The sequence below is a fragment of the Molothrus aeneus genome, chromosome 2, assembly GCF_037042795.1.
Source record: "Molothrus aeneus isolate 106 chromosome 2, BPBGC_Maene_1.0, whole genome shotgun sequence".
Taxonomy (NCBI): Eukaryota; Metazoa; Chordata; class Aves; order Passeriformes; family Icteridae; genus Molothrus; species Molothrus aeneus.
The window spans coordinates 27901980-27926314 of record NC_089647.1 but is presented as its reverse complement, the minus strand read 5'-3'; the positions used below and the strand labels follow the sequence as shown (position 1 = coordinate 27926314).

General features: G+C 49.4%; 2 protein-coding genes across 2 annotated transcripts; one reads left to right on the top strand and one right to left on the bottom strand.

Annotated features, from left to right (window-relative positions):
* The first annotated feature begins 852 nt into the window (after positions 1–852).
* On the top strand, positions 853–9239 carry LOC136571661 (solute carrier family 25 member 33-like). The gene is made up of 7 exons (XM_066572232.1): positions 853–914; positions 5080–5256; positions 5778–5855; positions 6168–6268; positions 6864–6930; positions 7128–7411; positions 7513–9239. Exons 1-7 carry the CDS (start codon positions 874–876, stop codon positions 7710–7712), a joined length of 948 nt encoding a protein of 315 aa, XP_066428329.1. The 5' UTR covers positions 853–873; the 3' UTR covers positions 7713–9239.
* Positions 9002–24333, bottom strand: CLSTN3 (calsyntenin 3). The gene is given in 19 exon segments (XM_066572202.1): positions 9002–9728; positions 9812–10029; positions 11411–11546; positions 11668–11813; positions 12403–12573; positions 13654–13880; positions 14335–14483; positions 14666–14823; positions 15607–15663; positions 16718–16880; positions 16960–17072; positions 17359–17628; positions 18214–18399; positions 19030–19179; positions 19486–19694; positions 20175–20370; positions 21324–21446; positions 24124–24295; positions 24298–24333. Coding segments are annotated over 19 exon segments (3051 nt in total). The 3' UTR covers positions 9002–9557.
* Between the last annotated feature and the right edge of the window lie 2 nt (positions 24334–24335).

Below are 24335 nucleotides of genomic sequence, written 5' to 3'. Positions count from 1 at the left end.
CTGTGTCATTCAGTGCTGTGAGTGAAGTCACAGCAGTACAGAGCTGTTCTGACAGCTCGTTTCATCTGACCCACAGGCTATCCTCCTAAACACATAAACTGATCTGATGTGTGCCTTTTTGGCAACAGCATCATGTTGATGTACATTCTGCTTTTTTTAAGGAAGATGATATTCAATGAACTCTGATGCGCTCTGAAACTGTGCATTTGAAAAAGCAACAGAGCATCTTTTGCCCCTGAATATTCCCTGTCTTTCTCACACTGATCCTCCGAACTTCAAAGTCATGGGTCTAATTTATGTTTTTTGTGTTGAGCATTGGCCCGTTTTTATATAAACCCAAACATCTGAAGAAGCATCTTTCTGTATTTATATCACATTCTGTACTGCTGTGACTTCACTCACAGCACTGAGTGACACAGGACTGACTGAGTGTCCAGTTTGGGTACAATGCTGCTACAACAGAGACAAATGTAGGAAGTGAATCTGCAGAGAGGAATAACTCATGGGTTCCATGAGTGAGGACGAGCATCAGGAACCACTTGGCTCTGCTCTTGGACCCATCGCTTTCCCGTGGTGGAAAAAATCAGTTTGCCTTGGCTCCCCTACGTGCAAAACAAAGACAAGTTTGTTTAAGTTTGGGGGTCGGTTTGGAGGTTGGGGATGGTTGTTCGTTTGTTTTTAATGGAAGAGCCTTGAGTGGCCGGGCCAGAGGAGCTGTGTGAATGATCACCCGTACCTCCGCACCGAGGAACCCGCGCTCCTTTCGCAGCGCCCCGCCCGCCCCTCCCGCTGCCGCTGCCGCTGCCGCCGCCCGGGCACCTCCTCCTGCGGCGGGGCCGGGCGGGACCGGGGCCGGGCGGCAGCCGCGGGGCCATGTCGCAGCACAGCACGCTGCTCCACCTGCTCGCCGGAGGGTGAGTGCCCCGGGAGGCGGCATTCGGGGGCAGGAGGGCGCTCGGGGGCGGGATTCGGGCAGCGGGTCCCGCAGCCGCCGCCGGGCAGCCGGGGCAGGGCAACCCCCGCCGGGGCAGAGCAGCCCCCGCCGGGGCAGAGCAGCCCCCGCCGGGGCAGAACAGCCCCTGCCGGGGCAGAGCAGCCCCCGCGGCTCCGCCGTGCTGGCCCGTGCGGTCGCGGCTGTGCCGGTCCCGATCGGGGCTCGGCGGCGCGGAGCAGCCCCGCAGCGCCGCGGGAAATGCCCGGCTCCGCGGCTTGGGAAGGCGGAGAGCCTCCCTGTGGGACACGGGGTTTGGTCCAGCCGGAGCTTTCCCGGGATGCGGGGCAAGGGAAGCGGGGTGCTGAACAGAGCGCCACGAGGCATCCATGCGTTCGGGAGGGCGCCCAGCTCTCTCCATCAGCGCGTGGCTGAGATTCCTGTGTCACTTTTCTGGCTTTAAATAGCGCGGCTGATTCTGGTGAGTCAGGTGTTTGGACCCCAGCCGAGCCCCTCTGCATTAGAAGCGTGCCCCTGAGCAAGTTATTTGTCCCGTGGCGTTTCTGCCTTCCTTGCTTTAAAGTCTCAAAACAATGAGCTTCAAGTTTATGGTGCCCTAAAGCAGAAAATAATGAGGTCCTCCAGACTTTGCTGAGTAACTGCAGAAGTCCTCCTTAGGCATCCATCTAATCCTTTTCCAAATCCCACCAACCTGCTGGAGTCTGTGTGACAGTGAGGCCTGTGATACGGCATGTACAATAAGGCGCATAATTTAATTGCTTTTAATTAGTAGATTTCCAGTTTTCTGCAGCTAATCCAGTCCTTGTGCTATGTCAATCTTTGCATATGTGTACCTGTCCTCTCTGTTCCCATTGTTATTTTGTATATGTTCTTCTCTTTTATTAATTTATTCTTTGAACTATATATGCATTGCATCTTAGACTTTTTTAATACATTTATCTTTCTTAGCTTTCTTCTTAAGCTTTTCTTCATCTTTTTCCACCATGGTTCGCAAAAAACTGAGAGTTTGGCTTGTGACAAGAGTGTCACTCATGGGAACTTTGTCAGTCTGTATCTCGTCCTCATCCATTAAGCAATACTCCCGAATTACAGCTAATTAAAACCCTGGGGCTAATAACGTGAGTAAGAGATGAAAGAGAAGTTCAGTTTATTGCTGCACGATATTTAATATTACTGGTTTGTGTAATGAAACAAAACAGGGTCTCATTTGTGAAGGAGCAGTTCTCCACTTTATCTTCCAGTATAAGAACCAGGGACCAGCCAAAGAAACTTGTGAGAGGTTCGTTCAGAACTAATGCAAGAACACAGTTCTTCCCACAGTGTGCAGTTAAACTGTGGGACTCCTGGGAACAGGATGGTAGAAGGTAAAGGCTTCTTATGTGTCCAGGAAGCATTTTAAAAATATGAATGAACAAGAATGTGTTGAAGGCTACTAAAAGCAAGGCAACATTTCTGGCTGAGGAAATCCCTGAACTGAAAATTGGGAAGCTGGGAGAGTGTTCTGGAGGTATTTCTCCTACTCTTCTGTAGGTGACCTTTATTTTTCTGTGTCCTAGGCAGAAACCTGGTTTAACTGCAGGTTTGTCTGATCCAGCATTGCTGTTCTTAAATGAAGACCTTCAAGCCATCTTAATTTTTGGCTATCCTAAGAGCTAACATGAATTACCAGTAAACTTTGTCACCTCTGTGCATGTGCTTATACACTTTTTAGATCACTTAAAAAATGTTACCAGTGTCTTTTGTATTTCTCAACTAATCCTCTTTTTCAGTCACCTCAAACTTGTCGGTTTTCCCTTTAAAATGTGAAAGCAAGATCTAGAGGCAAGTACCATTTTCTAAGGTAAAATTACCCGCCTTCTTCAATTAGCACTTTTTGCTGTGGCTTTCCTCTGAGAGTACATGTTGTACTCGTTTCCACTGCTGCTCTTCATCCTATTTTGCAGAAATTGCTTTAGTTCCTGCTTCTAGAGTAATGACACATAATTTTCCATTTCTCCTGAAACAGAAGAATTTTGCAGACCTATGTCTTCCATATAGTGTAAGCAGCTGTATCATCGTCTAATGCATGATAATACATCACAGTTGAGATTTCTTCTAGTTTTGAACAACTGGTACACCTCATTTCCTTAGCTTTAATTAATGCATTTTCTTTTTTCCTCTTTAGTTTCACAGCAGCTCATAGTGGCCCTTCACCTCATACTCTCTTTCTGCTGATTAAATGGCCACTATGCTAAGGAGCAACAATTTCTTTAATTGTTATTGTGTCTTTTGTAATACTTTTTTGTTTTCTGTATGTATCAGTAGCTTCAGGAACATGACCTCAGGAAACTTTTCTGTATACTGGAAGCATGTGTTCAAACTCAGATCCTGACCATTGCAGGTGGGGAGTTCTTGAAGAAATTATACATTAAGAGAACATTACATAAACTTTTGCTTCCTTATGCACTATTAAAGAGAAGAATTATTATTATACCAAGCAATTGCTTCTCTCAGTGTTTTCCTGATGTATTGTTTGCTCAGCTTTTAGATAAGGAGTTGAAACAGCCCTATTCTGACCTTTTAGACCTTGATCTGTCACCACTGTACTCAATCTTCTCCTGAACTGGAGACTGTACTTCTGGTCAAAGAAACAACTGGCATGTAAGTCTGGAGCCTGTATAAGACAAATGAATAGAATCTAAGGTAAAGAACAGGACTGTTGGACCCCTAAGTGGATAGGGGAAGAATCTGTATGGGAAGAATCAACATGGCCTTTGTGAAAGCAGACCCTGCCTCATACAGCTCTGGATTGCTACGTAGGCTGTGTCTTGGAGTCTGTGCTCAATCAGCTTGTTGACCCAGAGAACCTGAGCCGGGCTGTTCACTGCTTTGCCATGTGCTGTCTTCTGAGCTGGAGCTAAATTCAGGAGTCAGAACGTTGCCAGACTCCCACCACTCATCATACACCTCCTGAGGGAAATTGCTGCTGATGGACTGCTCTGCAAGTCGTCACCACCGCTGTGTACATCTGCCAAGGGCTTGACAAAGCCACATGAGTGTTATGGAACAGCATAGCTAGTTGTGGGCATCATTAGCTGCATAATCTCCTAGCTGCCATAGCTTCAACTCTTGGATGTGCAATAGACATCCAGGCCTCTTTTTTTTCAAAATAATTCCTCAGAACTCTTAACTGTTTGCTCTCCTGCATTGTCATATGTAATTCTGATTATATACCTGACTCTTCCCTGATATCTTGTAGTTCTTTGGTTGGCTTTTCTTTCTCTGGAGCAGAGAGAGCTTTTTATTAAGCCTCCATCTCTTGTGAAACAAAGCAACTTTGGCTGTTGCAGATGTGAACGATCGTTCATATGTCAAAGCCTCTTGCATGGCTTGCATGCAAATTCATCTCAAAACACTCTTTCAGGTACTGAGCCTCCTCTAGAAGAGCAGAGTTATCAGTCAAAGGATTTAGAGGGGCAGAAGCTGAGAACCAAACGTGTCAGTTATGGCTTGTCCCTGGGTGGTGGAAAGGGAAAAAGGGGATATGTGTCCTTTCAGCATTCCTGCAGTGTGACAAGAGCCATTGATGGAGATGGTTCATGAGTTCCAAAAATAGGTTTTGCCTGCTGAAGGTCAGAGTCCTCTTTCATTAAGCAAGCCAGGCTTGGAGAGAGCCTGGCTGTTGGCAGAAACTACAGATCTTGCTTACAGGGCCTTGCCAATGTGGGTCTGGTGTAATCATGGATTAAAGACACGGGTAAGCTGGGAGGTGGGAGAGTTCTGTGCTGCCCTTCTGTGAGCCGGTGTAGCTGTCGTGAAGTGTGGGCCACGGTGCTGGGTGATCTCAGCAGAAGGCTTTGCAGTGAGGGTGGGCAGCAGAAATGTTTGCTCTGGGGGACTGCTGAGTCCCCATGGACTTGGGACTCTTTGTCTCAAACACTGAGTAGGGCTTCAGAGTGAGGCTGCCAGATGATGTCCCAAGCTGAGGCTGTTTTCGTTAATCAGTGTCAGAGCAGGAGGTCATGTGTGACACAGGCTGGGGTACCTAACCTCCTCTCCCAGAGGAGAGAGGTTGTGGACAAGCAGGGTCAGAATTATTGCCCTGTTATGGCCCAGAGGTCATTCTTACGTGTGCTGCTGTGCCCTAGATGTGGTGGAACAGCTGGAGCCATCCTGACCTGTCCCCTGGAAGTGGTGAAGACACGTCTGCAGTCATCCCAACTGGCACTGCGGCCTCTGTGCCTCCCAGAGGTACAGCTGCCAGGGATGAGTGTGAGGCTGATGAATCCCACCCCACCATCTCCTGGAGTGCTCAAGTTGCTGAGGTGAGCAGGACAGGGCAGTGTGCTTCTTAGCACCAGGGAGGTGATGGTTTGGCCATGAGAGGGCGTGAGGGAAGAGAGAAAGAGAGTTGAGCTGAGGCTCTGGAAGTCACAAGTGCTATAGAAAGTTTGATCAGAGCACAGGTACATCTGCTTCTCACTAGTGATCTGTGCTCTGCAAGATCAGCTTAGGGGGCTGGGACAAACTTCTCAGCTAGTGATTGGATCCAACCCTGAGGGATGGCATTATCAAGAATAGGATGCAATGACTAGTGACCCATGGCAGGGTAGCTGGAACTAGATGATCTTTCAAGTAATTTCCAACCCAAGGCATTCCATGATTCTATGGCTGAAGAAGAGAGGAGAAGCGATTGGAGAGAAAATGAGAGCAGGGCAGAAAAAGGATAACACGAGAGGTGGGGAGGAGGTGCTACAAGAAATACTGAAGAGCAAAGAAGGAGGAGGAACAGGAGAGTCCCCAGCTTAGTTACTCTGCTGATTTCTCTGTTCATTTCCTTCTGTAGGTCCATCCTTGAGAAGGAAGGCAAACGGTCCCTGTTCCGAGGTCTGGGTCCGAACCTTGCTGGGGTTGCTCCTTCCCGGTGAGTTCTGCTCCATGGAAGTGCCTCATGCTGCACACTTCCTAAGTGTGGCTGTGTCATAACTGTCACTCCACTTCCTGAAAGCAGTCTGCGCCTTGTGCTCACATGCCACAGGATCCTTTCACACAGACATCTTCTGGAGCTTCTGATCATAGTGTTAAGATAATTGCTGGGGGCCAGGTATAAATCGTATCTGATGTCATGTTAGACAGAACTGTGATGGGAGTAAGAAAAGTTGGAGTGAGACTGTACAGTAGTGTCTCTGCTCCTCATAGGGGAGCTGTAACCTCTTCTGTATTTTTTTCCAATCAGGGCTATATATTTTGCTGCCTATTCTGCTACTAAGGAGAGGCTTAATACTGTCCTGGTGCCGGAGTCCAAGGAAGTACACATATTAGCAGCAGCCTGTGCAGGTGAGCCTTTTCTGTCTCCAATCAAAGCCAAGAGGTCCTTCTGTCTGGAAATGCCTATGTGTTTCATTCCTTCTCCATTGCTGCTCTGAAGTTTTCTCCCTCCACATGTGGAGAAGTGAGTTCTTTGGGTAACCCAAATGTTTTCTCACTCTTCATTCTTCTTAGTCTCATCTCTTGAAGTCTTGTCTTTACCCCTTCAGCTGCTATCATGAGCTCTATTCTGCTGTGAGAGGAAGAAGCCAGTGTGTAATTTAGACCACTCACAGAACGATTCCTCTTGATATATTCCAGTTCTCTAACAAAATCCTCTACTCTTGAAAAATTAGCATTCTGTTTCCTGCCTCTTTGTAACACCCGGGCCTGTAGTGGGATTTTGTTGGAGGCAGAGGAGCTAATTACCACTAAACAAAGGCTGGAATAGGGGAGGAGGAGAATCAAATAGTCTGCCCTAAATATCTCTTCTCAAGGTCATTCTCAAATTGCAAATGCCTGCAGCTTGCCAAGCAGAGCTCTGAGAGCTGATAGATCAGCACCTCTTCACAAACTGTCAGCATGATCCTGGCACTCATGGCTGTCTTCCTCTTCTGTTCCCCAGGCATTAGCTCAGCCACACTCACCAACCCCATCTGGCTAGTGAAAACCAGGATGCAGCTGGAAGCCAGGTAAGGCAGGCCTGCAGTGCAGAGCCACTCCATGTCACGTCAGGATTGGTTTGGGGGTTCGTGGGCAGAGAGAGGTCTGTGATTTCTCATCAGAACATGGAAAGTCATAGACTGGGCAAGAGGCTTATGGCTGTGTTCACAACAGCCCTGCAGGTCAGGGTGCAGTGTGCTGTCCTCATCCTCTCCCTTCTTTCCAGGGTGAAGGGGGAGACGGCCAGCAACGCTCTCCAGTGTGCCATGCACGTGTACCGCACAGAAGGCCTGCGTGGATTTTACCGTGGGATCACTGCCTCCTATGCTGGAGTGTCAGAGACCATCATACACTTTGTCATCTATGAAGCACTGAAAAAGGAGCTGAGAAACAGCCAGTATTCCCATTCCCCATCACTCACACTTCCACCAAACAACAACGATTTCTTCGGACTAATGAGCGCTGCCGCTGTCTCCAAAACATGTGCTACATGCATTGCATATCCACACGGTCAGTGAGTCCTCTCTCCTTGCTGCTGCTCCCCTTGGTGGGAGATGCCATGCCTGCAGGATCCATCTGCTAATATGTGGCTTCCCCTCTTGTCTCCGCAGAGGTCATTCGGACGCGGTTGCGTGAGGAGGGCTCCCGGTACCGTTCCTTAGCACAGACTCTGCAGCTGGTGGTCCGTGAAGAGGGACCCTTGGCTTTATACCGGGGGCTCCTGGCGCACCTGATCCGCCAGATCCCAAACGCGGCCATCATGATGGCCACCTACGAACTCATCGTACATTTGGCCTCTCCCACCTTGTAAGCTGTAGCACTTGACTGAGGCTGCTGTGGAGGTACAGGGACATCATGGTCCTGAGGCCTGGTCTTTTGCAGGGCCCTGAGAGGTGGTGCTTTTTGTCACAGATCAGATCTGGGTCAGGCTTTCTCAGGACACAACAACTATTTTGTGCCAAGTGTTTTGCTCCAATATGCACAGTGTAGCATTTTTTTTTCCTTCTGGAGACTTGAATTATTCCAGTGCTTCAAGATGTCAGGGTACTGGTTTGACAGTTCCTGTTGTAATCTCCCTTGATGAAGCAAAGGCATAGAATTTACTGGGAATGAGACAAAGCAGAAAAGTTTAAGAGTGTCTTATCCCAGCACGTTCACTTCTTTTGGACCCAGTAACAACCATACATGGGTACAGTTGGGCATGACGACAGGCTAGAGCTGAAACATCTGAGAGAACTGCAGCAAGCACAGATCTTGTGCTGCAACCTTTGCCCTCAGAGGGGCTCTTCCACTCTCACCTACCGTACTGCCTTCTTGCCCCTAAGGAGGATTTCTCAACCTTGGCTGCCAACAAATTGCAGAATTTTCCTCTGGGTCCCTCACATGTTGCAGCCATTGCCCCAAGATGTGTCAATCAGCTGACAGCCCCGTTTTGTCTTACAGGGTCTGAAAAACCAGACCAAGTAGATCCAGGGAAGAAGCACAACCTGCTCTGAAGCACTGTCCTAACAACTCATGCTAGTGCTGGGCTCAGAGCCATGCTGTGCTAGTATCTGTTGTATTTCCATCCCCTCCATGCTCAGCAGAAAGAGGAAGATGCCTCCTTCCCCCAGAAGTGCTGGGGCTGTTCTACAACTGGAGCCCCTGCTATAAAAAAATACTCTTATCATACTGATAAAAAAAGCAGATTATGTGAGAAGATGGATGAAGCTAAGGAGATTTGGCCTGTTTCTGTTGCTACACTAAGTGATGAAAAGAGCCTTATTTATTTTCCTGTGTTCAAGAATTCAGTTTGCTTCATGTGCTACATTCACCTGCGACAGGTTTGAGTGCCTTCTGTTCCTTTGTGGGTCCCTAGAACTGAGTCCTGGGGAAGGCCCCATTGTGTTTACAGAGCATTTTGATTCTCAGAAAGGCTCGGGGTAGGGTCGTGAGTGATGTGTTTTTCTTGCTTCATCACATATGCTAAAAAATTGTAACCCTTCCCCGAGATAAGGTAGTAATTTCAGTAAATACATGCTCTGGACAAGCTCCAGTTTCACATTAGAGCCTACACTATTTCTTTCCCTGGCTGTAGTGAAAAACTGCAGAAGTCCTGAATGTTTTATTTGAAATCCATTTATTTTAAAATCCACTTTGTTTCCTCATCTTTCTTACCTTCATTCATTTAGTATTAGGAGTATTGACAATTTTACAAAGCGACACAAAGCTGCAGTGGTTTGTTGGTTGTTTTTTTCTTTTTTTTTTTTTTTGCATGAAACGAGAATAAACCTCAAATGACAACATTGAAAAAATATACAATATATATATATAATATCTGGGGAGGGGTTGTGAGAAACCCCACTCTGAGCCCTATGGCTGGCTCTGCCTTTCAGATTTCCATTCTTTCCAACACCTGCATCCCAGTTTGAACCGTGCCACCATCATGTGTAAGTGCCCTAACACATGTTTCTGGAGAGCCAGATGGGGGGTCAATAATGTGGGGAATGTCCACAATGAGAATGGCAGAAGATGAAGGAGCATGGGAGGCAGAAATGATCAATGAGGGAGGAGCACATGTGTACACGGTGGGGGAGGAAAGAAGTTGAAAGTCAGACACCTCCTCCTTCCTGCCATATGTTTTGGGGAGATCCACTGGGCGGGTGTTTTAAAGCTCCTAGTAGCGGTGAGAGACGTCACTTTTGCCGATGATGTGCCGGTCATTCATGTCACTGCTGTCCGGGGAGTCGGGTGTCTCCGAGTCGGTGCTGTCGTCATCATCCTCCATGCCCTCGCCAGCTCGGCCCTCCACACTGCCTGCTGCCCTCTCCTGACAGCTCTGGTAGGACTGGGGAGGTGAGATACGGGGTGAGGGGAAGGGTGTGACAAGCCACCTGGCCGCCCAGCCCCGCCGCGGTGGCCGCTCCTCACCTCCATGGGGTTGACGATGATGGTGAGGGCCGAGTCGTCCCAGAACATGTCGCTCTCCTTGCCTCCAGTGCTGCTGTGCCCCGACTCAGCAGCCCCAGGGACCTCTTGCCCCATTCCCCGGCGGTGCAGGGAGTGGATGCGCAGGATACCGAGGATCACCATAAGTGCCAGGAAGCCTACGCACACCACGATGATGACAGTGGCAGCACTGGGGACCACTTTGGAGAAAGAAAGCGAGAAGTTGTGTCTAGAGTCTGTCACAGAAACATTCATTTCCAAGCTGACATGCAGGAACTGAGATCCTGGGCAGAGCCTCGGTTTTTGGTCTATGCAGGAACACAGCCTGACTTGTCTGTGTCCCTGGGCACAGGCAGTTCCTGTGATGTAGACTCTGTGGAGACTCTGCACATCTTTATCTGCAGAATTTGCCAGAATGTGTTGCACCACATATATCTGCATCCTGCTCTTGGGAGGGAGAAATGCATGCTGGGGACAGCTCTAAGGGCTTGAGGATGATTTTCAGAGTGTGATTTCTGTGCAAGCAGTAGAGAAAGCAAGAAGCCAAAAGATGCCTTCGTTGCACATGGAGCAGAAGTGAATTCTATGATGGACTTCTAATAAGTGCTGTGGTAAAAGCGTGGCTTCTCCACAGGAGAAAAACTGAAATTCATCTAAGACCCTTAGCCCAACTCCTACATGTTTGTTTTAGGCCTGTAGACTGATCCTCAACTCCCCAGATAAGCACCTTCCCTGCAAAATCTATCTAGGCCCTCCACAAATTTGTTTGTGGTTCTGTTCAGCAGGGAAAGTTTGCTGCTGCCATCAGGCAGAGCTGGGGAAGGGAGAGGCAAAGGCTGGCACATGCACAGGCTGCCCCTGCAGTGCCAGCTGCAGGACTGGAACAGCTTGGGATCAGCTACTTTGGAAGCTGCAGCAAAAGCTAGCTCAAAGGTGCCTTGCTTGTTCCCTATGACAGGGGACCAAAATGTCTGTAAAGTCCAGAGCTTTCACAGCCCAGGAGGAATTGATTGGAGGTGTGGTCATGCCCGAGGCACAGGGCTAACAGCACAAACATACATCTAGTCTAGCTTTCAAGCATCTCTCTTCTCTGTTTTGGGGGCAAGAATTCTCCTCTTGTCTGTGTGGTGCCATCTCCTGTATTTTCCTGCCTTGCTGACCACCACCTACTCCCATTTCTTTCTTTAGAGCAGTGGCTGTCTTGACTCACTTTTCTCTCCTGCTGTTGAAGCTTCGTTCTGAAATTACTTTACACAAGCCCCCACAGCACCTTTGTAAGGTGCATGAATGAAGTCAGCTTACAGTTACTCTTTTTAGACCCTCTGAGGTGCAGAATTCAGTTGGCTTCTACATCAAGAAGATAATATCCCACAAGAGGATTGTTGCAGCATGCTCTAAAATACAATCTGACAAAGACTGCAGTCCACTGGCTAACGACGAGTGGAACAGGACAATATAAGGAGAACAATGATAATGGGTGCAGGGAGCTGGAGAGGAATCCTCCACTATAGGTTCTGCCAGGATGTGAGAAAATGAGCATCCTGATCTAAAGGAATAAACCCAAAAGATAGTGTTACATACTTGGGTTGTTGTGGGTGCTTGCCAAACTGTGCCCAGACAGCTCTGCAGGTAAATGATGGCCTCGGTGCACAAACTGCTGGGAGCTCAGAATATGGTTAGGATGAGCAGCTCGGTTCATGTTGTGGAGAACATTCACCTGCAGAAAGACCAGAGTGAGGGGACTCAGCCCTGTGTCCATGGCACATTCTATGCATTCCCATGCACCATGTCCTCCCCACACATGCAGAAGAATCTCTGTGCATGTATCAGTCTTGTACCTCGACAGTGAACTCGTTGCTGGAGTAGCGTCCATTCATCTCAGTGCAGGACAGGTGAAACTTCCTTTCATAGAGGGCAGCACCGTGGTTGATGTGGTAGGAGACCTGGCGTAGGATCTCCTCATAAACCGCAATGCTCTCCACGCCTGAGGCAACAAGAGAGGGGTGGGGTGAGGAAGCTCCTGCTCCAAAGTCACCTGGCATCCTAACCCTGCAGCAGCTAGAGGCTGCAGAGGGATCCAAGGGAGTGCTGGGTTTGTTAATTTTGGGAAGGGCTCAGAGATGGAGCTGGCTGAGGAGGACTGGATGGAATCCCTGCTTGCATCGCTAAAACAAGTGGAAGGGAAGGGAGGATTGAGAGCAACAGCCCTGTTATGTTCTGGAGAGTACTAAAGTGTTGTACCAGTCCACAAGTTGTGGGATATGTTGTCCCTGTCATGTCATGCAAAATGCTGCTGACACCTGAGAGCACCAAACCCCAAGGAGTAAATCAGGAGGAGTGATACAAGCCTGGGTGAGAGCTGACACCATGTTCCAGCACTTTGTACTGGAGGAAAAGCCACCTGCCAAGGAAATGGTCTGCAAACTTCCAAAAGCCAGGAGTTCAAGAAACGGTGACATCTCAGTGTCACAAAGTACACCAATACATCCTAAGGTCAAGTGCTTCTCCCAGTGATGCCTGACAGTCGGTGACAGAGGCATAACTAGGTAGCTGTGACCATGGAGAGGACATACCTGTGATGGTCAGGTAGGCAGAGGTGTTAACGAGCTCCAGGCCCCGCTGCTGCAGCAGTGCTCCATCCAGGAGCAGGTACTCCCTCTCTGGGTCCAAGTCATCTCCTACCAATGAGATCTCGCAGCCATCCAGGTTGTGCACAATCTCATCTGACATTCGTGTGTCTGTCACTGAGATGCAAACAGAAAGGAGATGTGGCCAGAAAGCCAGACAGCCATCAGAGAAGGAAGGAGTTACTCAGAGGGGAACCTGCTTAACTAAGAGTGCTCACATCATATGTAATTACTTCTCCTTCTCCACCTAGCACTGACCTTAAGTAAAATCACTGTCAGTCTAATTACTTGTTTCAGGATGGTTCTAATGACATTATCTATGCACATAATAAAGTCACTTTATTTTGGAACAACATACTATTATCAGTCTGGTTCATGATAATGCATCTTGGCTGTAAGGACTTTGTTGACAATGACAGTGTGCAAATTAGAAACAACACTCACACATTCCCAGGCCCTGCATGCTTTTGAAAGCTTTTCCCTGTCTCACACTGTTGGTTACCATGGTTGAGATCTTATCTTCTTTAAAATGGCAACCACATTCAATAACTAACTGCTTTCAGCAGGATTGAGAAAAATCTGCTCTCAAGTCAAGGAACTCATCATTGTGTAAGGAAAGGCAAAGCTTCTAAACAGAAAAGTAGGAGCAAAAAATCCTATTACCAGAAGAGATATGAAAGAAGTGAATGGACACAGAGCATAGACTGCAGAGAAATTATCTGAGCATGATGGAAAGAAATTGAAGGACAGGATACTGTAGGGTGTGAGGAAACTGGCTGGGAATTCACAGGAAAAAGTGAGGCAGGAAGAGAAGGAAGGGAGCAAGAAGTAAAAAAGAAAGCAGGAGAGAAGGAAGTGGGATGAGACTAAGTTAGTGCAGGAGTAGAGCGAGTAATGGGCAGGACATCCATCCAGCACTGGATTCAATAAAGGGGAATGTAGGTAAAATGTAAAAGGGATTAGGAATGAGCAGCCTGGGAAAGAATTAGGAGAGAGTGAGGCAAAGGAATTGAGTGGATAGAAAAAGTACAGGGAGGAGCAGAAAAGGATAAGAGCCGATTAGCCTACATATTGACAGACAATGTGCCTTGCTTCTAAATTTGTAAACTCTCACTTTTTGGTGTAATTACAGGGGCTCTACTTCCTCTGCAGGACTGCAACTCTTGTCTCTTACACCTTGCCCTGTGTTCCACTCACCGGTACCGTGCCAGTTCTCATCCTTCTTGGCCTCCACCTGGTGAGAAATAGAGCAGGTGATCTGGAGGTTGGGGAACAGGGGAATCCCTTCTGGAGCCTCAAAGTCTGACGCAGGATGAGCAAAGTGGGCAGTGCCACTCAGCAGGATCTGGGGGGCATCAGGCTGTAGCACCACAACATAGCCTTCCACATCAGGAATGGAGACACAGGACTCCTCGCTGAAACACCTGAAGGAGAGCAGTAGAAAACATCAGTTGCCTAAGCTTCCAACAACAACATTATAAAAGATTACCTCCTGCCCATCACTTCCAGGGAAGGGAATATCCTTTTTCCAACAGTCCTCGTAAAGCTTCCCTACAGCCTGCTGAGCAAGGCAGGGACGTGTGATAGGAGTGACACCACTGGGATCTGGTGACTTGGTCACATCGACAAACACAGAGAAAATTAAAACCAGTCCACATGCCTGGAACACTGTGAGTGGAGGGGACTAGGAAGCATTACTACAGTATCCATTTGTATACTGGAAAATTAATCATTTATTTTCAGGAAGATTTTTACCCATTTTGAGACCATCTTAAAATACAATTATTTTAAAATACAAAGTGAGTCAGTGTAACTTTATTTAAAAGAGAGGCAACCCTCTTGCTGAACTGAGCCAGAGGGGCTGGCTTGCCCACTCACTTGACAGCAGTGGTGAGCCTGAGTGGCCGCACCCCAGGGGTAGCAAATCGCAGTGAATTCATGTAAGCCACGTGCTGGATCGCGTGGTTGAAGGTTTCCACATCATCACCCTCCAAGGTGAGCAGGGACTGAGAGGGGTTCACATGAACCTAGAGGTGGAAGAAAAGAACATACTCATGGCTCCTTGGCAAATGACAGGAATCCAGGCTGAGAGAGACACATAGGAGAAAGGCGGGGAGCTGTCTGAGGTGGGGGAGCAGGCAAAGTCCTGGGAAGCAAGGCTGGGGAGGAGAGTGGAGGAGACCCATGCAAGCTGGGCAGATGGGCATACCTTCATCCCTTTGCCCAGACTGTCGAAGTCACTGTAATCAAGCCCCTCACGGCAGGCATACAGGCATTCAATAACCTCCCGGCTCTCCAAGCTACCAGGGCGCACAGTGAAGCCAGCCAAGTAACCATGGAAGTAGTGGTGTATCAACAGAGGATCTCCTGAGGGAAACATGGCAGGTGGAGGGTGTGAGAGACATGGCGAGGAAGAGAGCAAAACCACAGCAGCAACAGTGTGAGGGCCATGCAGAGGTAAGGGACATGGAGGGATACAGAGGGGGGCATGGGGCATGGAAAAGCCCAGACAACAAAAGCAACAATGTAAGGGACATAAGATGTTAAGGGAGGTACAGAGGGACAGAGGATTGAACAGGATATGGAAAAGCAAAGACAACAAGAAGACAGGGGATGCTGAAGAAAGAAGATGAAAATTTTTGAAATTCTAGATGGGGGAAAGCGAGAAAAACAGACCAACAAAAAGACAAGGGCAGTGAATGGTGGGTAGCATAGAGAAGTTTCCATCAAACTGCTGAATGCCAGATGGAAACAATTTCTTGTCCCCTTCTCACTCTGCTTCCTGTGAGGGCTTGTAAAAGAAACTACACATTCCACAGATAGTTAGGGATGAGGTGACATCTCCTGATGTCTCTAATGGCTATTGTGTTCTTCAGAGATCAGCTTTAATGATCAGGCATGAGTACTCTTTATCCACACAAAAAGCATACTCCAACTCTCAAAGCAGGCTGCAGTCTTTCCACCAGCCTTTTCATGCTCCACAGGTACCAAGGTATCAAGGACCAATGTGCCAAATAAGGGGTTTCCTCCCACGGTGGAGGGAGGTGGCAGGAGAGGACTGGGGAAGCTGTATGAGGAAGGCACCATGCAAAAAGTGATAGTCATGCACAGTCAAGAGGGGAAGAGATCCATCTTCTTTCTTTTCCCTACCTTGCACAGAATCAGTGGTGTTTTCACTTCCTTTAGTTTTCTCTTTGGTTTTCTCCTCTGCAAAAGGAGAATATCTGGATGAACAATAAGGCATTGGAAGATGGTAGTTACAGGGTGAGGCAAGTATCTCTACTTGCCTGTATAGGCCAGTCCCCAGGAACAGCTCTGTGCCAAGCAGTGAACCCTTCAGCCCTAGAGGCAGCACATCACAGATGACAGAGGGCAGAGTTCATCTCATGAGGCTGATAGTGACACCACAGGAAGAGTAACTGACTTAAGGGATAAACTACAATGTTTGCAGTTTTTCAATCCTTTCCCAATGTTATCTCTTTTGGGAATTAGCCATGTTCACAGCCAGCTATGTTCTCAATATTCCTTAGAGACACAGATGGCTCCAGGAAATGGTCCCAAGCTGATCAATACCGGTTGTTTGCAAAACACCAATCAAGAAAGCACAGAGCTGTGGGAAGATCTCTGACCTCAGAGAAGCAGCAGTACAGCAAAGATTTGATCTTGCTAGAAACTTCCGCTGGAGTGAAGGCAAGCAGTAGGAAAATTCCTTTAGTTCTGTCCTGCTTCAGTCTAGCAGGAGAACTGAAGAATCTGAGAAGTGCAGCCTTACATCTCCATAGAACAGGTTTTAATCTAGTAGTGATCTAACTTTGTTCCTTACCCGATTTTTGTCTTTCAACCCAATTCCTGTACAGAAGGATTTATGGCTTTTTCATAAGACCCTCAAGACACAGAAATCCCCATCAACACAATCAGCAGCATAAATAGTACTGCCTGTTGAAAGTACTGATAGAAATGCCAGTGCCTGAATGAGGTACAGAGTTTCAACTCTCCTCTGCCTGAAAGAGCAGAGGTTATCCCTTGCATATTCTGTGGCTGTTGTTCAGGAAACTGCCAGTGACACTTTCTCCTGAGCTGTTATACCTTGGTCCACGAAGAAGGAAGGAGACACGCTAGCTTTGGTGCCAAGCAGGCAAGATGGCTGCAGCATGGTCTACATCATTTAGTACTGGGTGGTGTTTCTCTCACTTCTCCTGGGTCTCCCTCCACCCCTTTATTCCCGCATGGGAAGAGCATGGCCTGGGGAGCGGGCACTCACCGGCCCAGCAGGCCCCGATCATGAGGGAAGGCTCGGGCCGCGGCGGGTGGATGAGGCCGTTGTCGTGGATCAGGGCAGGGTCGTAGGAGACGCCATCCACGTACAGCGTCACCGTGGGGAACTCCAGGTTGAGGGCGTAGTGGTGCCACTCGTCATCGCAGACCTGCGGCAGACAGCAGAGCACGGCATCGGCAAAGGGCAGAAGGAGAAGGGACGTGGGGAGGATGCAAACCCTTCCTCACCTGCTCAAGCTTCCAGAGGAATTTCACAGGCCTCGCGCTTTCCAGCAACGGCCAGTAGAGGAAAGAAATCCGGCAGCCATGCACAGCCAGAGAGTAGTGTGAGTAGCCATCCTCTGCCAGGGGCAAGCACAGGGATTACGTGTCACACTCCAAGCAGTCCCGCTAGCCAGAACCCAGAAGCCCACGCTGCCATGCATGACTGGCACTCAGCACCGTGTGCTCAAAGGACACTTGAGCACTCTGAGGAAAAGGGACACCTAAAGAAGCTGTGTTCCTAAGGAGGAACCCCTGCCCCAGTCCTGCTTTGGAACATCAGAGATTCACCCCTGCAGGGACAATCCCTTCTAAGGAGTTAAGAGGCAGTGGGCAGAAGTGTCACCACCCCAGGAGAAGCCTCACCACTCCGCACTGTACTGCAGATCACGGTCTCCTCTTCCCGCCTGCCTTTGCTGGGCACCACGGCATGCTTCATCCACAGGGACAGGGTGAAGTGGTCACTCAGCCCCTCGTGGCCATTCGGTCCATTCACCACAGGCACCTGGGCAGCCTGGCTGCCATTGAACCAGTAGATGAGGCTGCTGTCCTGGCTGTAGTGCACCGAGAGCCGCGCCGTCCAGTTTGCCGTGGGGCTAGGCACTGGCAGCAGGTCAATCTCTCCCGAGGCAGCACCTACCGAGAAGGGAGGGAGTCAGGAACCTTGGCATGGGAGAATAAGGAGCTTGAGAACTGGGGATCAGATTAAGTGGGCACTGGAAACCTCACTGAAATGTCTGAGTGCACAGGGAGATGAGGAGTTGCCTAAAGGCCTTCTCCTGTCTGGAGAAGAATGGTGACTTTCTATTCAGTGCTGAGGGAAGTCCCACAGACTCTGCATAGTGGAACAATGCACAGAAATCTTTGGATTCCCAGCAAGGAAAGCACAGGTGGTCCCCTATAAAACTAGAAAGTTGTGGAAGCGTTCAGTGCCAGGTTGGATGAGACTGAGCAACCTGGCCTTGTGCAAGGTGTCCCTGTCCCTGGCATGGATGTTGGAACTAGAGGATCTTTAAGGTTCCTTCCAGTCCAAACCATTCCACAATTCCACGTGATATGGGCGGGAACACCCATTGCCCCTCAGTGCAACACACAAGCTCGGTGTCCTCCCACCCCAGTGACCACAGCAGATGTGAGGAATGTGTTCCCCAGCACCTCTGCTGTGTGAGGGGTAGGGTGCTGTGCCACAGCCTCCCTCAGCCCAGGAAAGAACCAATTCACCACAGAGTTTGCGCAGGGACTTCTCCGAGTAGTTGTCCCGGTCACAGCCCTTGGCCACGTGGTTGGTCTGCAGCTCCACCGTGGCCTGGATGTTCCACAGTGGCTCATCACAGGTCTCCAGGTGAATGGTGGGGAAGAGTGCCAGGCTGCCTGCACCGGGGGTGTACTCAATCCTCTTGTTCCAGCCTAATGGAAAGGAGTGAAAGTGAGGGATTAGGATCTGCCAAGGACACAGGGCCAGAACACCTGGCATACACACAAGTGGCATCTATGGATTAGTCCAAATTTTTGGCCCTTTCCACACTGGAAACACAGCTTTACGCAGCTGGCATCAATGCATGGGAAGATTTCCTAGAATCACTGAGTCCCAGGTCCCAGCTTCCACAGCTAATACTGGTGTGTCATCACTCTGTGGTTGGTCAGCCTTTCTTAACAGGCAGAGCAGGTGTTTAGCTGCGTTGATTTCCCCTTAATTCTAATAGATTAAGGTGAACCTGCAGGAACACGCCACCACTGGAAAAGACAAATATCTTCCAGAAGAGCAGCCCCAAAAACAATCTTTACTGAATACAGTCTATGAGCCTTATCAAACACATAGCAGCTCACAGTAATCCAAGGAATGATTTTCCAGTGGCTTTGCAACAGACTTAGACATCTACTGTGTCCCCTGATGGAGATGAGCTGGTGCTAGAACTGAACCATATATGTGGGCACACAAATTTATATGTTTGTATATAAACATCCGTGATGAGCAGGACTGAGTAGTAGCTGAGGAAAAGCGAAGAGAAGAGATAAATGTGTTTGGAGGTTTCATACCCTGCCAGCTGGGTTTGCAGGTGGGTTTCACCTGGATTTCCACTTCAGCATCATCAGAAGCCCTCTTCTTTCCACAGTCATAGGCTGTCACTGTGAATTTGTAGACACGATCCGCACTGTACTGCAGCTTCTCCGTGTTCTCGATGTTCCCTGGTTTGCAAAACAAAGAGATCAAGGTAGAGGACAGGCAGTCTCCTCAAAGACGTTCCTTCTAAAAATCACTCATATCTTTGATCAATGACAAAAACAACCAAAAAAGAGTTGAGTCACTCTGCCCAGTGTCACTTTGTAAAAAGTTATAGCATCCCACAAAATGGATGCTGCTGCTCTCACCAGGATAGATCAGCATCACTGGAAAATTTATATAGCACAGCTCTGCCTTCAGATGGGGCTGGCAGAGAAGGAGCAGAGCAGGAGAACAAGAGTGATGTGCACGTGGAGGGTGAGGATTCTTACCATCGTTGTCAATGAGGAAGGGAATATTGGGGGTCAGGATCTCATAGTAGCAGATCTGGCTGTACTGCGGGGAGCAGTCGCCATCGATGGCCTCCACACGCAAGATGCGGTCATACAGCTTTCCCTCGGTCACTGCCACGCGGTACAGCTTCTCCACAAAGACAGGAGCAAACTCATTCACATCGTTCACTCGGACGTGCACTGTGGCCCTGATGCAGAGAGACATCAATAAGAACTGATGGGCTGATTACGAGCCACGCGCCACCTAAATTTCAGAGTAAGCCGTTCTTTTAAAGTGCACCACTCTGATTCCCAGCTGTCAAAAGCAAAGACAAGGAAAGACACCTTGATTTCAGTGCAGCAATGCCATCACACAGGTGCTTGGACAATGGTTTCTAAGCTCTCAGAAAGAGCAAAAGTAATAATAATGCAATCTGGACCTCCTACCAATATGCAGCAATGTAAAACAGCACTTTTAGAAGCTGCTGTCAAACAGCCCTCCATTCTGCATTCACTCATGTGACAGCCAGTGAACATTTCTCTTTGGGTCTTCTCAGCATGTTGAGTTATAATGTCGTGGCTAGAGAAAAATACTTCTGGCTAAAGGAAGTGTTTCCACAGCAACTTTCCTTTGCATTTTTGTCACAGATCACATTTTGTAGCACACAGCAATGTCTGCATGAACTTACTTGTGTGATTTTTTGGTATTTGCTCCATCAGGTCCCTCTCCACAGTCATAGGCCTGGATGGTAAATGTGTGCTCCTTATGCGCTTCACAATCCACTGGTTCCTTGGCCCGGATCAGCCCCTCTCCTGTAGCTTTGTCCAGGATCACAGCTTCAAAAGGTACCCCTGACCCATGGATCCTGAAGCCACAGATTTCACCTGGTACACACAAAAACAGAGAGGAAGGGGAGAAAGAAAAGGACTGAGGAGAGCATATTCAATCCCTTCCTTTCCTTTCCCATATTTTCTTCCTTTCTAACTTACACTTTCCATTCTCCCCCATTATCATCCTTCATCTTGAGCATTTTTTGGCTCCCTAGGATTTCCTCCGGCTATCCCTTACAGCCATTAACGGTGCAGATTGCCATCTACTGGAGAATACTCCCACGGCAAGGAGTCCTGGCCAGCATCAGGAAAGACTGAAGGTTACAAGGCTCAAGCTACATTTATTAATGTTACACAGTCCTGGGGGAGCACCTTATTTCTCCTCTGCATCCCTCAGGGAGGCAAAACGGGCCATACACTGCAGATAGCCAGAGCATGAAGATCCACGATGTCTCATCCACCCACACGCGCAGGATGCGCAAAGTACCGCAGGGAACTGCAGATAGGGTCACCTAAACCCTAAAATTCAGCTCCCAGGGACTACATTTACTCTCCCAAAGCTGAGGAAGAACGTGTGAGGAAAACCCAGGCGTGGCCTAAGCAAGCACTAGGAATACAACCAATGAGAGCCTGGACTGTTGTTCAGGGATTTGTGCTCACTGTGAGGGGATGTAGCACTGCCAAGGAAGGGTGCCCTAGCAGCTTTCTCCAGGGCTCACAGACTCAGCACTGTGCATGTGATCTTTGGAAATAGCAGAACTGCGTCAAAAAGTAGCTGGCTCCACCCTCAGTTCCTCTCCCTGAGGAAACAGCTCACAGCATCCTAAATCAAGCTGTGCCCAAATTGCCTCCAGACTTCACTAGGGACCTCCTCCAGAACAAGGCTTGGAGGTGATTGTTTCCTGAAGAGGGGTAGGATCCAGTATAGGGATGAATGTCACTGTGTCCCTGCCTCTCCATAGGTGTGTCCCTGCCTTGCACCCTTGCCAGAGCTGTTCCCCACCTACCTGCATAGCGCAGTGGGGCATCTTTGTCCAGAGCAAACAGCGGCGGGTTGAGCAGGACGGTGTTGTCATTCTCCATGACGATGCCCTGGTACTCGGCCTCAATCCATGGCTTGTGCTTGTTTGCTGGGGCAGATTTGGGGTAAGGGATTGGAGGACAGGAATGTATTAGCCACCAACTGCAGATTCAGTAGGAAAAGAGAAGAATTTCATCCCCTGGCAAGTAACAACCACCTTCTTCTCTAGAAATAAAGACATCTAAAATAGGCTGGGAGAAAAAAGTTATCTTTATTTAGTTCTACTCATGGGAGACCTCTTCAGAAACAATGTGTTCCTTCTTGTGTCCTCATTACTATCTTATTAGAAATAGGTGGAGAGACACCTGGGTGCCCAGAAAAGCTGGAGCAGTTAAAAAAAAGTGAACTCAAGAGGCGGAAGCAGCCTCAGCCTGGAGACAGATTCCAAATACTAAATCCTTTAGCTCAATGAAGCCACAATGGAAGGATCCAGCCTACATCTTCCTTTGGGGTATCCCCAGGGGACAATGCAGCCATTATCACTTCTGCCTAGCACCCTCTAGACTAAGGCCCAGGACCTACACAGACATGCCCAGGTACACCTTCAGTCAGCCATCCTATGCAAATAGCAACCTATTCTGAGAGCCCCTTGCTCTTTCCTTCCCCACTCCATGGTGAGCACCATATTCCTTTGGGCCCTCCTTGCTAATCCCGTTGGCTGGAGACCAGCCAGGCTTGGCATGGAGGCAGCAGCCAGCAGGAGGCTCTGAAAAATGTCACAGGCCCAGAAATAGCAAATTAATCTTTATCACACAGGCTCCGGGGCAGGGAAAGGGAGAAATAAAGGGGTGGGGGGGAGTGAAGGGGAGGGGATCGGAGGGGAGAGAGGAAGAAAAATCATTACAAATTACAAACCCCTCCCCCATGCCCACTCCCTGCCAAATGGGCCTCAGAGATTATATTACATGGCCTAGTTACAACCCCCATTCCCAGATAATCCCCCACTCTCCCACCCTCTGGAGACCAAGATTTATTACAACCAGCAACACTTTGAGCACAGCATGGCTCAGAGCTGGTGGGGAGTAGGATACAGAGCCATTCCCCTCAAGGGCACTACTTCCAATATGTTGAATCCACCCTCTGCAGCACAGTGTCCTCTGAAAGGCCATACTGGCATGGCCTCATGTGTTGGCTCAAAAGGGGCAGCATCCTGTGTAACCAAGCACTTGTGCATTTTGGGGCCGGGGGGGCTGCCAGGGGTGGCTGGGGGAGCAGCAGGCAGGGTGACAGGTCAGCGAGGGGATGTCCCAGCAGGGCAGAGCGGGCAGATCCCGCCTGGAGTGGAGCGAAGAGCGTGGGTTGGCACTTCTCCACCACCATATCGACTGAGATTATAAAGCATTGCGTAGGAAATCCAGAGCAACATCCATCCTGTTCAGTATGCAGGTGGAATCCTCCCTGTGTGCAAGTGCCCGTGGCTCCCCCTGCCCGCCCATTGTCCCCACCGGATTCCATTCTGCTCCGGCTCTATCCATGCGCCACACCATCGAGGTGGGGATCCAGAGCTATAAATGCCAAATGTGCCCTGTTGCTGGGGTAACAAGCTGATGGTACAGAGATAAATCCTTTGCTGCATCCACCTGCAACTTGGGGATCACCAATCTGATTTCTGGGAAATGAGTTGTTGGAGAATAGAAAAACATTTTAGGAATATTTTTAGGATACAGACTCCTACCAGGATACAGACTCCTACAAGCTTCAAGAAAGCTCCCGTCAATCTAATATAATTTGCCAAAGGTGGGTAGGTGTTTCCGAGTGCAAATTCACAAAGGAGAGGGAGAATCCAGAGTATGAGGGGCCTTTCCTTGCCACCGAGCCCCATGGAAGCAGAGCAGAACAAATAAATGCCCCTGCCAATGTCAGGGTGCACACAGCTCTGCAGCGCACCCGCCCCATAGCCCTGACTCTTCCAAGGCACGGAGAGCACCCTAAGGTGTCACATTCCCCGATGAGCCCAGAGTCCCTCAAATGTTTACAGATTTTCCCACCCTGTCAGATTACCAACACGCTGACTGCCCTTGGATGAATCTCTCAGGCTTGTCTCTACCAGAAACCTACACCTTTCTCCATCACTCCGTGTGCTCAAAGAACATCTGCATTCAGAAGGTTACAGCTGTAGCGCTGGGGTGGTTTGGGGGTCTTTCATCTTTATCACATGAAATACATAAAATCAGCCTGCATCGCTAACGCATAACTATGCATAAACAGTTCCTATTGACAGATTGTAGATGGATGAACTAGGACTGGAAGATGGAGCTGGGGAATGTGTTTTATGAACTGCAGGGATCTGTGGAGGAACAACATATTCTCTCCCAGCATGCTAGGGAAGGGATGGGAATCTAAATCCACCCAGTGATAACTAAACAAAAGCATGACAAGTGGGTGGGAAAAGGGAAAACGCGAGGGGAGCGCCAGGAGACGAAAGAATGGAGAAAAAAGCGGTGGTAGGATGACAGATGGACAAAGTAGAGAATGGAGATGGGATGGGATGAGAGCGCCCGAAGGGGCGAAGAAAGCCGGGGCCGCCGGGGACCGCGGAGATGCCCCGACAAAAACGTGCCGGTCGAAGGCGGCGGGCAGCGCGGAGCCGCACCGCCACCGCGGGGGCGGATGGACGAGCCGCGGCCGGCGTGTCCCTCCAGAGCCCCTCCGCAGGGGCTGCCGGTGGGTCCCAGCGGAGCGCCCGCCGCCGCCCGGGACCGTGCCCGCGGCGCTCCGCCGCTCACCTTTGTTGGAGGAGCTGCCGGGCAGCGCGGCGCAGAGGCAGAGCAGAGGGAGGAGGACGGCGGCGCGGGGCCGAGGGTCGCCCATCGCGGCGGTGGCGGCGGGTCCCGGCAGGACCCACGCCCTCGCTCCCGCGGCGGCGGCGCGCAGGGACGGCGGCACCTCCGGCAGCGGCTCCGCGCCCCGCCCGGCCCCGCCCCGCACTGCAGCATGA